The 18,667-nt window shown below is 43.8% G+C and overlaps 1 protein-coding gene across 2 annotated transcripts in view; it reads left to right on the plus strand.

Moving 5' to 3' along the window:
- Window positions 1-11,453, plus strand: part of LOC122653931 (WASH complex subunit 3-like) — a 32,999-nt gene extending 21,546 nt beyond the window's left edge. Inside the window, exon 4 of one of the 2 annotated variants that reach the window (XM_043847895.1) lies at window positions 11,420-11,453. In XM_043847895.1, the coding sequence (XP_043703830.1) occupies window positions 11,420-11,435 (16 nt within the window). In that variant the 3' untranslated portion in view covers window positions 11,436-11,453. Of the gene's footprint in view, window positions 1-11,248 lie in introns of both variants that reach the window. The other variant, XM_043847896.1, reaches the window with a different exon arrangement.
- The last annotated feature ends 7,214 nt before the right edge of the window (window positions 11,454-18,667 follow it).

Raw genomic sequence — 18,667 nt, forward strand, 5'->3', positions numbered from 1 at the left:
TGACATGCCTATGCTTTTGTGGGCAATCCTTGGCATAGTGTCCCGTTTCATTACAGTGGAAACACCTGCGGGCGTTACTACTAACCAAGGGAGCTTTACCCTTATTGTCAACACGTGGGGGGGGGGGGCTGTAGGATGAGAAGAACTACCAATAGAAAACCCTGATCGTGTAGGACCAGCAGTAGAGTTTCCAGGTCGTGTATAATCAGTAGTAGGAGGTTTGGATACTGGAAAAGATTTCTTAGTGTCAACAGCGGAGGAGCCAAACCGTCTACTTGCAGCCAATGACCCTTCTGCTTTCAGTGCCTTCTCAAAACAATCCCAGACATCTCTGTCATCAGCTACTCTGATAGCCCTGGTAATATTAGTCCTCAATCCCAGTCGAAACCGAGATAACATCTGTATGCTACTCTCTCTAGTGCTAGTACGAGAAGAAAGAGCATCAAATTTCTGCATATACTTAGATACAGCATGGTCCCTTGACGTAGGGAGTTGAATTGATCCTGTAATTAAGCTTTGAAATGTCTGGGCAAATACTTCTCCCTCAAATCATACCGCATATCAGCCCACGTAGTAGGGACCTTTATCCCCTGAGGTTTGCTGACCGGTACGGTTGTGCGGTTCCTCTCATAGGGGGTTGAAATGACCATTCCACCGCTTGACCGAACACACTGCCCGGGTGGGGTCCGCCCCCTTTTATTAGAGGCACTAGGGAACCGTACCGAGGCAGGGGAACCGCAGGTGATAAAAATTCACGTAGTAGGTGCACGATCTTCAAGTTCCATGCTTCTTTCTGTAGTTCGCCACTATTCTTAGGCGGGGCCAATCAGTGTGGTATGTGCCAATTTCATCTTCCTATCTTCAGGCAAGTCATACTAGTCAATAATCATCAAAGGCAGCAAACTAGTCGTAAAATACCTGAGGGTCATGGTTCCCATCGAATTCCTTTAACTCGAGCTTTACCTTCTGTGTCTCATAGCATTGATTAGGAACTTCATCTGTAGTGAAGTAAGATCTCAAGTATTCTTCAAAACTAGACCTACGAGGGTCTTCTTTGTTTCTGTCCCTGTCAAGGTTTAAAATCTCGTTTCGTTTCGGTCTGACCGGTTAAAATATAGTATTTATTCTGCAAGGTTTTGGTAGGTCATTTCAGTGGGTTTGAGGCTAAGTTAAGTCCTGAAACTTCATTGAAACTCTATTTTAGGCTATATAAACACATGTAAATGTTCAAATTTAAAAAATAGTCACCCAAAGTGGTGTTTTGGATTTGCACCATTGATTTGCAGTATATGGTCGAATCCTAATGTATAACTTAGTTCATTACACATACACATTGTTTAAGACTTTTAAGTACCAGAGGACATAATAACTAATAAGCAATTTAAACAAGTAAATTCACTTGGAAACATAAATTCAGTGACTCATAAGGCATAATATTAAGTACAATAAATCAATAACATCAATATCCCAAATTCCCAATACAAGTTAAGTAATCAGCAAGTGCTCAAATGTCTATTAATAATAATTACTCCGTTGTCCAGGATTGACCCCACTCATAATTCGATGGAGCCAACGTGCATTGTTCTCCGACTGACATATAGATCGGCCTCCGGTGTCATATATATATATATATATATATATATATATTAATTTCATCACAAACAAACATGTATTGATCATGCTTTTTTTTTTTTTAGAGAAAATGGTTTTACCTGAATTAGGGCTTCACAGATGTGCTAAGAAGGTTCAATCCTGTGTTCTCCAAGTGCTTCCGGCGTAGATGTGGCGAAGATTCGAAAGCCGGTTTAAAAATCACCAAAGAGAAGTGAAGGAGGAAGAAATGGGTTAAAGAAAATGAAAAAAAGCAAGTGAAATGACCGAAATTTCAGTCGAGTTATTTTAATTTTTCATTTCGAAGTGGTGTTTCGTTTCGGTCAGACCGAGATACTCAAGATTCTCGAAATCTCAACTGAGTTTTATTGAGTTTTTGTACATGGGCCCCTGTCTTCCCTGTGCCCATCTCTGTCATACCTGCGCCTGTCTCTGTGATCTCTGGATCAATCTCTGTAATCCCTAGATCTGTCTCAGTGATTTCCAGCTCTGCCCAGGGTTCTTTGCACCTTCGAATTGACTTGATACCTGTCCTCTTCTAGGGGATTGTTTTTTTTGGGTGAATAAGAAATTCATTACCAAGAAGGAAAAAGAATTACAGTGCCCTCAAAGGGGAGCAACAAAACAAAAAATGAGGAAGACCCCTAGCCTCAGCTTTGCGGGCAGGGGGGAACAAGGGAGACAGAAGAGAGGCCCCAGGAGACAACAATAAGCCTGTTCCTTGGAGTGTCAGGGCAAAAGGAAGGAGGGGCTGACGATAACTTTGCCAAAATATCAAAAGAAATGGAATCCCAAATCTAATGGTAAGATCTAGAGTTGGAGGTCCATTTCTGAATATTACGCTCCATCCAAATGTGATTCAAGGTAGCACAAAAAGCAAGTTTCCCAACAGTATCACATAAAGAGTACCCTGCAAAGGTCATGTCCATCCAAATCCTTTCCCTGGAGAAAGGAAGAATTCTTCTAGGGGTTGGCAAACATTTAAGCAAGATGCCTTTCCAGATTGCTGCTGCAGTGGGGCACTCAAAGAAGAGGTGATCCGTGTCCTCCATATTGTTCCAGCAGAGGCAACAAGAGGGGGAGACCGGGATGTGGCGATGCCGGAGAAAAGCTTGAGTTGGGAGACAATTGTTGAAGATCCTCCAAACAGTAAAGCAGTGCCTAGGGATGTGGTGCTTGAACCAAAGCAACTTTCTCCAAGTGGCTATAGGACCCTTGTGCCGAATGATGTCCCAGGCAGATTTGGAGGAGATCGGAGGATTGTTTGCCAGCCAGTTAACACAATCTTGGTTGTCAAAAGATCTCCTGGTGATGGAGGAGTGGTCATTCCAGATGGTGGCAAGGTCCTGAGAGGAAGTAGGAGGGGGGGGGCAGCTGGACTGATGAAGGATGTCAGCCACCACGGAGAGCCTGTGGAGGCCAGATGCATAAATGGTCCGAGGAGTAACCAGAGGGAGGAGGACCCCCTTCGGGTGCCAATGATCCATCCAAAGATAGGAAGAGAGACCATCCCCAATCTGAGATTTGATGACATGTTTGACCAGGTGACGGGAACCTAAAATTTTGCGCCAAATCCAAGAAGAATTAGCCGAGAGGGAGGCTGTCCAAATGGAATCATGCCGGAGGTACCCCGAGTATATCCAGTCCACCTAGATGCTCTTTTGCTTAGAAGCAATCTTCCAGATTAACTTGCAAATACCTGCTAAGTTGACTTCTTTGATTCTTCTGATGCCTAAGCCTTCAATCTTTGGCAGACACACCGCAGCCCAAGGAAGAGGGTGGAGAAATCTGGAAGTATCATTACCCTTCCAAAGGAAAGAAGCTAGCAAAGATTCCAAGGACTTTATAGTAGCTTGAGGCAACCCATAGATTCCAGACCAGTAGATATAAGAAGATTCCAGGACTGATCTGATAAGAACCAACCTCCCTGCAAAGAGAGAAGCTTGCCTTTCCATAACTGAAGCCTTTTGCGAATGAGATCAAGCATTGGGGTGCAGTGATGAGCTGAAAGCCTGGCAGGAATCAAAGGAAGTCCCAAATACTTAACAGGCAAGTGACCTTCTTGAAATCCAGATCTGGCAAGTAAAGGAATTTTGTCCATCTCAGAAACCCCTGCAAAAAATATGAGAGGCTTTGAAGGGTTGATGCGAAGGCCCGATATCTCTTGGAAGCGCTGTAGGCAAAGCATAATAGTCTCTAGAGAGGCGATGGAAGCCTTTGAGAAGATCATTAGGTCATCCGCAAAGGCCAAGTGAGAGATTGAGAGCTTTACACTTAGGCATAGGCGCAATCAGCTGTTGGTCAGTGCAGATTTGGATATTCCTGGAGAGAGCTTCCAGAGCCAAAGTGAACAGATAGGGAGACAGAGGACAACCTTGTCTAATTCCCACAGAGGCATCGAAGAAACCTGCCGGGCTGCCATTAACAAGCACTGAAAACTTTGGGGAAGAGATGCAAGCCTGAATCCAGTTGACAAAGATACAAGGAAACCCCATCTTGGACATCACCTGACTGATGAAGTCCCATCTTAAAGAATCAAAGGCTTTGTGAATGTCTGTCTTTAAGAGAATAGCAGGGGAGTGACTTTTCCTCTCAAAGCCTTTGACAATGTCATGACAAATGAGGATGTTGTCAGAGATGTGTCTTCTAGGAATGAAGGCTGATTGGTTGTCACTGACAAGGATATCCACCACACTTTTGAGCCGCCTTGCAAGGATCTTAGCAATAAATTTGTACAGAAGGTTGCAGAGAGCAATGGGCCTGAAATTATTCATTGCAGATGCACCATCCTCTTTAGGGATGAGATAGAGAAATGTGTGATTGATGCCTTTGACTTGATAAGGGTTGTAGAAGAAACTGACTATAGCAGCAATAAGATCTGGCTTGATGATGTCCCAGGCAGCTAACAAGAACCCCATGCTGAAACCATCCGGGCTAGGGGCACCCGACACCTTGAGAGAGTGGATGGCAGCCACAATCTCATCTTCATTAGGAATGGAGCCCAAAGAGTCATGGATGGCCGGGGGGATAAATTTGTTAAGAAGGCCATTCAGGAAGGGGGGAGAGGCCAGTTGAGAGGTGGTGAAGAGACCCTTGAAGTGCTGAACAGCTAGATCTTTGATACCTTTGACAGTGGAGACAATAGAACTATCATGGGCTGTAAGCTGAACAATGGAGTTTGCATTAACTTTAGCCTTTAGAGATCTGTGAAAATAAGCAGTATTAGAGTCCCCCAGATCAAGCCACTTGATTCTAGATTTCTGCTTCAAAAAGCTCTCTTCACGAGCTAGCAAGGAAGAGAGCTCAAGAGGAGTAGCTTTTTCTTCTTCAGCTAGGACACCATTGCAATGATCCGATTGCAGCCGAATCTGAATAGAGCCAAGTCTGTCCTTGCAATCCAAAATCTGTTGAGATATGTTGCCAAAAGTGGAGGCATTCCAGTCCTTGAGAGCTATCTTGACATTTTTGAGTTTTTTGGAAAAAGCAATGAGAGGGGAAGAGAAAGTATTGACTGGTTTTTCCCAAGCTTGAAGAACTGTGGGTAAAAAGGAGGGGTGAGAAGCCCACATGTCAAAGTATTTAAATGGTTTTGGGCCAAATGAAGGGAAGGGCTGAATGGCAAGGGAAATGGGGGAGTGGTCTGAAATGTCCGGACTGTCAAAGTTGGCATGAGAAGGAGGAAAGGCTGAAAGCCATTCCTCATTAACCAAAACTCTGTCAAGTTTACAAGAGATCCTATTATGACCAGCTTAGATCATTTACACCCATGTCCTCAATACAGTCATTGAAACAGTTGATTGCTTCTAAATCCAAGTGATCACCTTCCTTCTTTTCATGACTGAATCTGATCACATTAAAATCACCTCCCAAGCCCCATGGGTGATGACCAAGCTGGCTAGCAATGCTAAGGAGGTCTGACCACAGGGGAGTTCTCAAAGCATGACTGTTGTGGGCATAAACCACAGTGAAGAAGGAGAAATGACCCAGGCAGTCAGAGAAAGAAAGATGGACAAATTGAGAGGAAGAAGACAGGAAAGACATAGAGATTTTTGAAGGGTTCCAAAGAATCCAGATTCTACCATGTGGGTGATGGGTGTAATTAGAGAGGAAAGACCAGCCAGGAGCAAGAGATTGCAGAATTTTGGCATGGTTGGGTTCTTTGATATGGGTTTCAAGGAGGCAGCAGAAGTTTGCTCGAGACTGACGCAACTTAGAACGAACAAAGGCTTGCTTAGCAGGGGAGTTCAAGCCCCTAGTGTTCTAGATGAAGCCTTGGATCATTTGGAAAGGGGAGGAAGAGGCAACAATGGCTCACAGAGCCTGGATAGGACAGATCTCGAGTGAGTTTCACTTCTGTGGCGACGCCGATAGGAGCAGTGGAGGGGAGAAACAGGAGTGATTAACGGCCTTGCAGGGTAAGGAGAAAGGTTTGAAATGTCGGGTGAAGGAGATGGAGTTCCAGACGGGTTGGGATTTGCGGGTCGTAAAGTGACCCGCGAACCCGAGAGAATAGCCATGGAGGGGTAAGGATCACTTAAGTTGGCGGGGTGAAGCCCAGGGTCAGAGAGGTTTGAGCCCATAGAGGGGAAAGGACCAGGGGGGACCACCAGGGGTTCAAAGGAGCCAGAAGTTGAGGGGCCCACAGAAGGGGGGGCATAAAGGAGACATCATTGACAGAGGCAAAGGAGTTTCATCAGTGCCAAGAGACGAAGGCGCAGGCAAAGGGCCAGTCACAGGAGCAGTGCGATTTTCCAAGGCTGATGACAACGGACCTGCAGCAGGGCCTGGAGGGCCAGAAGAGCCAGGAAAGGAAGGATCAGAGGGGGAATCCAGCAATATCCTCGATCTGCTTCTGGGGAGAACATCAAAATGGAGAATTTCGGGGCACGAGATAGGGCCAGGGTCAATTGCCTCATCGTCGTCAGCGGCAAGGACATTAAACCTGTTCAGGTCAGAGGCGAAAGCCTGTTGGCTCTGTAGATGCAGCTGGCCGTTCACATTCCGGCGAGGCTTCCGGTGTCGCATTTTGTTCCTGGTTCTTCCCCGGGAAGGCGATCAGAAACTGCTAGCAGTCGGTTGGGATCTTTGCTCCGCTCTGATGGAGCCAGGGGGGCTGGTTCAGAGGCCCTCCAGCAATGGCAGAGGAAAGGGGTTCAGGCAACACACCTAGGACAGAAGCAGGGGCATTCGACACTCCATCAAAGCCTCCTTCGACCGAAAAAGTAGGGTCGTTCGGCGCACCTACGACAGAAGCAGGGGCATTCTTCTCGCCATCGCCAGCAGCAGGAGCTAGTTTGCAGAGTTGAGAGCCGTAGCCAAAAGTCTTGCAGACCTCACAATGGGGAGGCTTCCATTCATAATGGAGCTCCTGTTCAAAAGAGAACTCTTCTCCCTCCTTAACCGTGGTAAAGGAAGTGGTTCAGCAGCGGAGACTTCAATGCAAATTTGAGCGTAGGCTAATTTGTCTTTTCGTCTGGTTCTCACGTCTGAGAAGAGAGGGGTGCCTAGGACTGAGCCAACCAAACTGAGTCCATCAGTGCACCAGTAGTGCAGGGGGAGCCCCGACAGAGTATCCCAGAGGGGGATGGAGGTAGGGTCAACTCGTCGGAGATGGAGATGACGGTGCCATTGACGCAGGAAAATAGGTTTTTTACCAACAAGCCAGGGTCCACCCTCAAGAGCACGGGTCTTGTCAGATTCAGCAGAGAATTTGAAGATAAAGAAGCCGTTGACCAGAAGAAAGGAGTCCATGGAGCCCTGTGTCCTCCATTGTTTAGAGAGGGACAGCTTCATAGTGTGGAATAGTGGTCTGGAACCAAGGAAGTGCCCCAAGATAGTTCTCCCAAAGCTTTGCTTCCGAGGCAAGAAGGTCAGGTGAGCAGAGAGCAACTTTGGAGGAGCCAACAGAGGCAGGTGCAACAAAATGCAAAGGAAGGCCCTCAGGCAGAGAACCAGACCTCGGAGCAAGCAGAGAGCTCCAAGAAGCAGGCTGGGGGGTTGCGGGAAGAGCAGGAGGAGGGGGAGAAGACATGGAGGAAGTAGACGGCATGAGAGGGTGAGGTTAGGGGATCAAGGCAGTAGGTTTGGCCGGAGCCGGAGGGGGAGCATCATCTCTGCTTCTAGGGGATTGTTGCTGTGCCTAAGAGGGGTATTCCTCTTTCCTTCCAATCGTAACACTTTGTCATTACAAACCTTCTGCTCAGCCTGTATAGCTTTCTGATTAGCAGATAGCTTTAGAAGCATCTCCATTATGGCAGCCATAGGGTCGGGTGGGGGTGGTAGTACTGGATTGCCATGTTCATCCATTGCTCTGATACCACTTAATGTAGTCCTAGATAGGTAGGAGACCTACTAGGAGCCAGACAACCAGGACCTGTTAAGCTGCTGGTTCGATGGGGGTAGAATTGAAGTTTTAGGTCAATTTTAGGGATAGGGTTAGGGTAATGGGGATGTATCTTATATGGTAAAGCTAGGCAGGTGTAGTGGAGTCTAATGAACTAGGTTTTATAGGTTTTGAATGGGAAGAAGTAGGTTAGATGGATTAGGGCAGCAACTAGGGTTAGGTTTTTGGGTTTTTGAAAAGGGGGAAGTGAAGGAATCTAGGGTTTAGAGGTGGAATTATGGCAAGGGCTTCAGGTCGAGTTCTCTAGGGGTAGAGAGGGTCACTCGGCCAAGGTATGGAGGTCTGATGATGGCTGGATGTGGCTGGGCTGTAATTTAGGGTTTTGGGTTTTAATGGGAGTTGAGGGGAATTAGGGTTTAAATGATGGGATGGGCCTGAGGTTAGGATCGAGTGGAGGGGATGATGTGAGGGTACTGTAGTTAAAATTTGGATGAAATTGTGCTGGACAGAATATAGAAGGCTCAGGGTTTAATGGATCGATAGGTTTTAATGGTAGATGATAATGGGGATCTATGGGGCTGGGTTTAGAGGATTAGGAGAAGGGGAATGGCTAATAAGGGGCTGGGTTTAGAGGATTAGGAGAAGAAGGGGAATGGCTAATAATATTAACCACTTACTTGGAGTTGTAGGTCTTCAATGGCAGCAGCTTGAAGACAAGTATCAGGTCCTCCCGATCTACAAAATGTAAGGAGTCAATTGGAGATCGACCAGTCCCTTCACCTTGATATGACTCATAAGGCAACACTCAATAGAGCAAGGCAACAAGCAAGAGATTGATTTTTGAATTCTGAATTATGGGGGAGCCTCCCACAATTTGTTTTATTTATAACATGGCCGATGGCCTAATTCCTATTCAGCCTAGGAGTTTGATCACTAGGCTGATTCCTAATACACAAGTCACTCCCTCTTTAGAAATCGTGGAGGGATGTGGGGACTAAAAAAAACAACTTAAAATAAGAGAATATTCCTTAAAAGCTATTAAAGTATAAAATCACTTAAATTGGACCATGGTTTGAACCGGTTCAATTTAAGTTTCCAAAATAGACAGTAAAGAAAAATAAACTAAGTATGAAAACTATAAACTAAGGCTCCAAACACTTGGCCCTACTCCTAGGGCTTCTTCTTCTTCTTGTTCTTGCAGATGTTGGCCCTTGGATCTGCATCACACACGTTCAATAATTATAGCTCCTTTACTAATTGTGTTGTAATTCCTTTCTACCTGTAGTACTAAAATCTCATGTTCATATCAATGCATTCATTGATGTCCACCACAAGAACGCAATGTCATCAGGACATTGTTCTAGACCATCTAAATAGCCAACCTGCAATATATCAACTACTTGATAAAGATGCTATTACCTGAATTTGTTTCCTCTTCAGTTCCCTATTGACAATATTATGTTCTGTTTTTCCCTCGTTTTGTCAGTATTTATAAGTTCCCCATTCTATTGGTAGTCATGCTAGATATCCTTGGAAATGTTTTGATGCCTGATAATAATGCAAGTTTAAAATATGATATAACTTGTGGTGAACCTGAAATGCTAATACAAGATGGCTAGTGGAATAGTCGATAGGCCATCCAACATTTCTTGGTTGGATTGGCCACCTGCCATGTGGGAGATTAGGTGGGATCAAGAAAATCATCATATTGGATGAACTCTTAAATGGTGAGTTTCAGTCCATGAGCCTGCTATGGAATTTTATCTGTGGTTGATGCAAATGGTCTCTTATCTATTTATACAATAGTTGGAATCTTGAGCATATCATTCATTCTTTTTTGGCTGAAATTTCCGAATTAGGTTTTGGCTAGTAAAGTTTGTCGAGTCTCTCACCCAGATCTAGAATTCTCCCATCAGGCTTTGAATTACTGTCACGTTATAGGTTGTTTGTGTTTCAAATTTGGTTGACTTAATAATATTGACTAATTCCAAACATCACACCCATTGAGAGACTAGTACAGACAGGATCACAGAAATAAGGAATAATATAGACCAGAAATAGGAGAAAAATTGTAACACTGGACTGAGATATCAGAACAAGCTAGAGACCTAGTTGAGTGGTTTATTCTAGTTCAGAATAGACCTGCAAAACTGGGTGGGATTTTGATAACAGATCAAAGAGTTATAGGAAAACTAATAGCAGAACTAGAACAAAGATATCAATCAGAATTCTTCAGCAGGTTGATTCAAACAGATTAAGGAATTTCAAATTAAAGATTAGAAGCAATAACAAACAAAATTATGAATCTGATGTGCAGAGTAAGAGAGGAGAGAGGGAACAAGAGATTTAGGAAGAAAGAGAAGAAGAATATAAATAATATGATGAGCAGCTTTGTCAACTGGGTGTAAGACTAAACTAGAAGAAAAATAGGAGAGCAGTCGGCCAGATCTGGAACAGTCCAGTCATGCATGCATTGTAGCACAGCAACAAAACACTTACTCTCAAAATTTTATTACTCAAAACATGTCCAATTGATTGGAGATACACATACAACAAAACCTTTAAATTTTTTTAAACTCTCATAAAAGGACTCCTAATCACTCTCGCACACTGACTTGACTTAATAGACATTAGACTCACAACATAATTGTGTAGCTAATAAGTATCATAATCTAATTCAAGCACTTACCCTAGCTGCTGATCTCACATGCTATCTTCACCCCCACTTTATGGGCTTATAAGTTAGATCCATTCCAATGAAACCCAAGAAAATAAAAGGCCCAACCTATAACATAACCATCCAAAGCTTGTTTTTAGCACATTGGACTGTCACTAACACCTTGTGGACCTCCCAAGCTTGTGCCTAGGTCTGCATAAATAGTCTAATGCAACAGCATCAGTTGTCCTCATCATCGTCTATCCAAGTAAAAGATCTGTACCAATTTGATACCTTCATATGTTATTACAAGGGTTTAAACAAGTATGAAAAGTTTGAGTGTGGCGAATTACAACTCGACACATGATAGCCATACAATTGAGAAGGACCACGAAAATTGGCAGGTGGTCTATCAAGGGATCCCAACCTATCCAGTGGTCAACCTGACAAATAACAGATCCAAGTGCTTGAAACATATGACCTAGGACTTGGGGTTGAATCCTGCCCTCACTGGTGCTTTCTTACCCCCCCTCCCAATGAAAAAGTAGTGTGATTCATGGAAGTATTTTCTCTTGTTTAGAGGTTTTAGCCTCTTTCTCAGATTTTGGCTAATTTTGTGAATTTTTTTGGCTAAAATGTGACAAACAAAAATGAATGATCAGTGACTTTCACCATGACCAAGACATCACTGCCTAGGTGGTTCTCACTGACTTCTGAAATCTACTAATCTCCTCCGTGGCTCTCTCCCTTGTTTTTCCAGACAAGTTTATTTCTTCAAGTGCTTACCAAAGAATCCATGGTGTGTGCAGTGTTACTCAAGACTGAAATAAATTTCAGTGTCTTCAAACCCAGAGTGTCCAGGCTCAACCAACTCTTCAATGATGCAGTCCAAGGAGAAGATCTCTTTTTTTTCAACCTAGATCTACTAGCGTAAAAAGTTGTTTCCATTTGAGTCTGATAGGTGAACTGGCAAAAAAAGGGGGGTGTGTAGGGTTGGAGATGCGTCTTTTTGTCTTCAGCAAAATATAGGATAATAAGGATTGTTGTATTTGAGTTTGTATGAATTTTTATTACCAATCAGGTCAGGGGTAATTTTGTAATTTTATTTATTGAAGTTAATCAATTCAAATTCAATAAGGAGGATATTTGTAGAAATTTCCTCCACCTATTGTTTGGTTGTACCGATAAAATATACTATTCATTCCATCATTGATGCCATCCGCTAGCTTACAGTTGGACTGTTCGTTGTCCCTACTTTCCGAGGGGTAGAGAAGCCAGGTATGATCATTTTTATTTTTAGTGCTTTTTCCACATAGTGAGACGCAATACTAGAGAGAACCTGTCCTAAAAGTAGTTATGGGAGGGTGGCCTACGCCTGTACTCCCACGTGTTTATCTCTCTCCCCATTAAACAAGGGGCTAGAGGTGTCTTTTCAAATGCGGAGGAGGGAGATGGACTCATGGGAGTGCAGGCCTAGGCCACACTTCCAGACAGTTCTTTTTTCCCTGATTTATTTCTTGCTTTTCCTTTCTCGCATAATGAGTGAAAGCAACCAAACATAGCATACACCCAACAGGAGGGAGCCTAGCCTAATTTATACTCTGCTAAACATCACAAGAACGCTCACACAAAATGGTTACCTCTGCTGTGGATGAATCGCCCAACCAATTTCATGAGCAGAAAAAGTGTCTTGAGTTTTTTATTTTTTGGCCAAAGTATATCTTGATGGACATATCTAGAGACTTTTCTGGATGAGCATGGCAATTTTTCCAAGTGGTATAGTGATTTGGCCATTCTAACCACTAGATGTATAACAGTATAGGAAATGATCTGGAATGGCTAGGGAATGGTCTGGAATGGACCACAACTAAGATTTCAGGCTCCGAATATATCATTACCCTCTAGTCTACACTCTCTGTTGATGGTATTTAAATTTGGAGAGGGATAGGCACACTGCGCGCAGCAGGCAGCATCAATTTGGGGCAGGATGGGGGAGTCATTACAAAGGGTTTTTTTTTTTTTTGGGGGGGGGGGGGGGAAGAGAGAAACACAACATACTCTAACTTGCAGTACGTGGGTGGTGGTGTACACCCTTTTCCCATAATTTTTTAATGAGTAAATATCATTCTTCTCCCCTGGGTTTTGAATAATGATAATGCCTTCCCCTACTTTTGAAAGATTCTATCAACAGTACCATTGGTTAATTTACAAATGTTTTAAAACCCCATAATACTCTTAATGTAATTTTATTTTAATTTTGCCTTCTTCGATCCCAAAATCCCACCCTTTTGTGTGTTCTCCCCCCCCAAACCGGATCAAGCTCAGAAATTTCACTGCTGGAAATGTCAAACATGCACAGAGGTTTGTATTTCAGGAGCCTAAATGGGTGAGGTATCTAACGTTTAATATGCTGAGCCATTATGGTTCAGAATTTTACTGTAGGGTGATTGTTCTGGAAGTGTATGGAGTGGATGCTGGAGGAATGGATCTCGGTTCAAGATAAACAATTTCAATCTAAGGAAATGGTGCCTGAGAAGGCACCAGTGGCCCCACAGCCAGAGCCCAGTGAACATGATGATATCTCTGTGGGGATCATATATCAGAAGCCGATGAATCTGGAACGGAAAGCTCCATTGTGAAACGTGAAATTCTAAAAGGGATCGACCACAGTAGGCTGGAAGGATGCCGAGGACTCTGTTCTTAAAATACTGATGCGAAAAGATGCAAGAAGTCCAATCACTAGATCTGAGTTTATCTGTCTTGGAGCGATATGTGGGAGAATTGAACTCTAGATATGGCACCATTTTCAAAGAGTTTGATAATGAAATTTCAGAGAAAGACTCACTCCTGGAGAAAATCAGATCAGATATAAATGATATTGTGGACAGCAAGGAGATCATTGCACCGGATTTAAGGTTCCGAAGTAAAAATCTGTCTGTCTCTGTCTCTCTCTCTCTCTCTTCTTATCCATCTCAAATCCAAGTTCTGTGAGATGCATCTCTCAACGCTGAAATTGATGTGGCTGCTTCCCTTTCATCGTTTGAAATGAATGAAACGATTGCCTCTGATGCTGTAATTTCTAAAAGTTTAATGGCGGCTCTGTTTTGTAGGAAAAAATGGGTTTCTGAGGCTGCAGCTGCATGCCTCCATTACCCTCCCATTCCAATCGCAACCCCACCGTAACACCAGTCATTGCCCATCGCCAGCTACGCCAACTGCTGGACTGCGCATCACCGCTGCAACACCAGTCGTTGCTTCGACTTAAAAACCAATCAATTTAGTTTAACATTGTTAAACTGTTGGACCGCCTCTGATGCTGCAATTTCTGAAAGTTTAATGGTGACTCTTTTTTGTAGCAGCTTTTGGAGATACAGTAGGAAGAAGAAGAATGGTGGGGGCGGCATTTTGGTCACTCAGAGGTGCAGAGTGGAGGCCGGTGGGGTTACTGGGGGAAAGAAAAAGAAGAAAGAAGTGAGGTTAGAGATGAGGGCAATATCGTCTTTTGAACTGCTGTTCTAACACATTTAGCCACTTAAGGCACGGTTGATAGAATCTTTCAAAATTAGAGGTAGGAATTATCATTATTCAAAACATGGGGAAGGGATTTGATATTATGGATACTTAGAGGGGTGGGGGATGATATTTACTCTTTTTAATTTTTATTTTATAATTAGGTGCTCAATCTTTGTGAAAAGGACCTTTGGGATGCCCCCTTCTTAGAAAAATGTCGTTTGAGGTTCCTTGTGAGCTTAGTTCTACCCTAATTTAGGTGCATTCCCAATCGTACCCATCAATCTCATTTCCACCTCTAACCCATCTTCACTTCTACTTCGGCTTCCACCTCTGTCGCCGCCACCACTAACATCGTCGCCATGTCTACTCACTCCCTCCCTCCCCTACTTCTTTGCCCTCCCCTGCAACCCGGTGCACCCTCTTCGCCACCCCTCTATGCTCCCTGCCTCTGCCCAACCCCACTTCTAACCCTATCCCGCCAAGCCCCAGCCCAACCCCTAATTCGTTTACTGTTTAATTTGTCTGGTTGTTGTCACTATCGACCTTGAGATTGAGTAATCCACAATTCAGTGGTTCCAATAGGAGCTAGAAGCTAATCGGCTCACCGTCAAGGAGTGAAACCTCCTCTCTGACGCTTACAAGAACATAATTAGTGCAAGCTACCCACTCATAAGATCAAGTTCGAGTTTACCTTGATCTGTGATGGAATCTTGCGTCTCCTTGATTCAAGACTCATTCCTTTTGCCACCTCTAGTGATTTCAAGGTTTTTTTTTACCTCAAGATGAAGGGAGATAAACACTGTTATCTTGCAGAGTTTAAGACTTGTGCGGAGCACAAAGAGGTTGCCAAGAGTAGCCTCGCTGAAGTCAGCGTAGGGTATTGCAATTGTAGAGCTAGCTCCAACCAATCTGTCGATTGCAGGCTTCGCTTAGCTGCTACATCGATCGTGCGCATTTGCCAGCCCTTCCAATTGTCCAACCCAACCCCATCCATGCAACATTCCACAACCCAACCCACCACACACCAAGAATACCGAGATGGGTGGGGCGGGGAATGGGGCAAGAAGGTGGGGGCGGCAGAGGAGGGGAGAGTGAGAATGAGAGAGAGGGAGGGGTGTTACAGTTGATGGCAGAGGATGTGGTGGTGATGAGGTGAAAGCGAAAGTGGACTTGAAGATGGGTGAGGGGTGTTTTAAGTTATAATATTCGGCAAACTCTGTTGGGGATAAAGCTTGACACTTGAGTAGCGGACACAAGGGACTATCGGTCCGCAAAATGTGGTCCCATTATGCTTTGCCACGTGGAAGAAAGAGATGCTTGTCATGAACATATCCCAATAGATCCATCTCAGATAACATCTACATCGCCCATGAGCTCTTCCACTACATCAATCACAAGAAGAAAAGAAAACAGAAATCCCTTGCGCTCAAACTGGACATGAGGAAGGCTTATGATTGAGTGGAATGAAAATTCATTGATAAGATGCTCCATCGTTTTGGCTTTGCAGATCATTGGTCAGATGGTGTTGTCATGCTTGCGGTCGATTTCCTACACACTAATGATAAATGGTGCGATGTGTGGCAAGGTAATCCCTTCTAGGGGCATAAGGCAAGGTGATCCTCTCTCCCCAACACTATTTATACTATGTTTACAGGCGTTGAGCAGCCTCATAGTAAAAGCAGGAAATGAAGGTCTTCTCAAGGGAATCCGTGTGCGAAACCGATCAGAATCCATTACACATCTTTTCTTTGCTGACGGCTGCTTCTTGTTCTTTGAGATGAAGCTTGAAGAGGTGTGCCATCTTCGAGAGTGTTTGGATATCTATTGCAAAGAAAGTGGCCAAGCAGTAAACTTGCAGAAGTCTACTCTCTTTCAGCCCCAATGTTCCTTCTAAGTTCTGTCGGTGGTTTTCCCGCATACTTGAGGTTAAATATGGCAAAGGACCGGCTAAGTATTTGGGTCTACCAACGGACTTTGGGACTTCAAAGGCAAAGCTATTTCAAGAGATATCAGACTAGGCAAGGAAACAGTTTGAGGGTTGGAAGAATCGCTTTCTATCAAATGCAGGTAAGGAAATAATGATGAAATCAGTGACTTTCTCTGTACCTAATTATGCATCTTCCCATTTAAGTTACTTGGCTCCCACCATACACACTTGAAGAGGGCAGCAACAAAATTTTTGGGGCGATGGTTCTGATAAGAGAGGTTCACTGGATATCCTGGCTTCGCTTATGCTTATCAAAAGAAAAAACAGCTTGGGGTTTAGGGACCCTGCATTGCATAACAAAGTGCTACTAGCAAAAGTGGCTTGGAAATTATGGAGTGATCCAGATACTCCTTGGGCCAAAATGATGAAGAGTATTTATTTCCCAAGCAGAGATTTTATGGAGGCAAAAGTAGGCTCAAACCCTTCTTGGGTGTGGAGAAGTATCCTAGTTAGTCGCTAGGTTTTAAAATTAGGTCTTATTTGGCATGTTGGTACGGGTGAGCGTATTCGTATATGGGAGGATGATTGGATCCCTAATGTACCTGATTTTAAGTCACAATACCCGCCTATTGAAGATTGCCCATTCACTATGGTACGATTGTTGATTGACTAGGAAAATCGATGTTGGAGGAAGGAGCTTGCGGAGCACTATTTCGTTCTTGCCAACTATGTAGCTATTTATCAGATTCAACTTAGCTTATTCCAACCTAAGGATTGGCTGGCTTGGGGAGTCTCTAAGCAAGGTATCTTCTTTGTTAAGAGTGCATACCATTTGTTATGTAATCAACGGTTGTCAACAGAGAAGGCAAAACCCTCTACTTCAAATACACATGTTTGGGAGGATGTACCAGATATGGTGTGGAAGCTGTTTTGGAATTGTGACACTATGACCAAAATTAGGAGCTTTATGTGGAGGGCTTGTGCAAGGGGACTAGCATCAACTTCGGCTTTGCATCAATGGCAGATTCCCATTGATAAGAAATGTCAGCGATGTGGTTTATATGCTGAAACTAATGCACATTTTTTTTATTAACTTGTCCTTTTGCACGAAGGGTGTGGTTTGGATGTAGCTTATCACATATGGTGCCAGAAGGAGAGGAAGTAAAGCTATACAAATGGATAGCAGATTGGTCGAAGTTCTCCATACAAGGTAAGCAGAAAGCTAAGAGGATTACCACTCTATGTTCTATGATTATGTGGTATCTGTGGACGACACAGAATGAGTTGATATGGATTACCACTCTATGTTCTTTTATTATGTGGTATCTGTGGACGACATAGAATGAGTTGATATTTGGAAAGAGAACCTGGGCATCAGAGGGAGTTTTCCTAGCAATTGAGAGGGCATGTGATGAGTACCTAGATGCTAATCATTCGTTAGTGGCTCAGACTCCTACAATGAGGCAAACAGCAGACAAGACCTGGAATCTCCCACCTATTGGTTACTATAAGTTGAATTGTGATGCATCCTACCATATGGATGGTAACCGTAGAGGGGTGGCTTTGTTCTACGAGATCACCAAGGACGATGTAAGTTAGCTGTGTCTAATCCTTTGTGCTTTACTGATGTTATGTTGGGGGAGCCGTTAGCAATAAGAAGTGGTTTGCTTGACCATAAGGGTGGAGAGCGATAACCAAGATGTCATCTTTGCTCTGCAGAATCCAAAGGAGAACTCTAATCTCTCCATCCGACCTATTGTGGAAGATATGTTGTATCTTGTGGAGATACTTTGGACCTTCAAACTCCATGTAGTGTTGGAGGTTTTTCAACATAATGGCATTGAGAATAGTCCCACATCGAAAATGTAAAGTTGATTCTTTGGTATATGTGCGAGGACTTTCGTCCGAGCGCGCACACGCAGTGGGCTGTAGAGGCGTTAGTGACGACGCTCGAGAGGGTGCCGGAGAGCGGCAAGAGGGATATTTGGGTTTACTTCAGAGGGAAGATGGATGAAACCACTCTGATTCAAGTAACAAGGGAAGTAGAGGTTGTGAAGTTAGGGATGATGCCCTATGGGCAAAATGGTACGTTCACCCTAAAGGGAGTATATTAGTCATTTGAGGGTAGACTTAACCAACATTGTAACACCTAACTAACGGAGTGGGAATTTAGGAGGTGCGGCTGTATAATTTAGAAACATAGGGGGCCACTCTGTATTTAGTACAAACCTCCGGGGTGGCATGCCACGTGTCTTATGGATACAAAGGATCTGACTTCCAGTGCACAGTACAGATTAGTTTTCCTTGTAACAAACACTCTCGTTGTGCGCCGATTGCTCCGATTGTTTTTACTGGCAAATTCATCAACTTCCATGATTTGACAATCAGAAACGAGTACTCCCTCTGTCCGGCCAACCAAGACTTCTTTGATTAAATGGTAAGTGATTGACTCTGGCGGCATGCCCAGCCTCCCTTTCCCTCCCTCCCTCCCCCTCCCCCTCCCCCTCCCCCTCCCCACCCCCACCCCTAAAGAAAAAAAAGAAAAGAAAAGTTTTTATGAATTTCAGAAGTATTGATATCATCAAAAACTTCTAACAATCGCAAAAGGAGAATAAGA

This window comes from Telopea speciosissima, chromosome 3 (assembly GCF_018873765.1).
Source record: "Telopea speciosissima isolate NSW1024214 ecotype Mountain lineage chromosome 3, Tspe_v1, whole genome shotgun sequence".
NCBI lineage: Eukaryota > Viridiplantae > Streptophyta > Magnoliopsida > Proteales > Proteaceae > Telopea > Telopea speciosissima.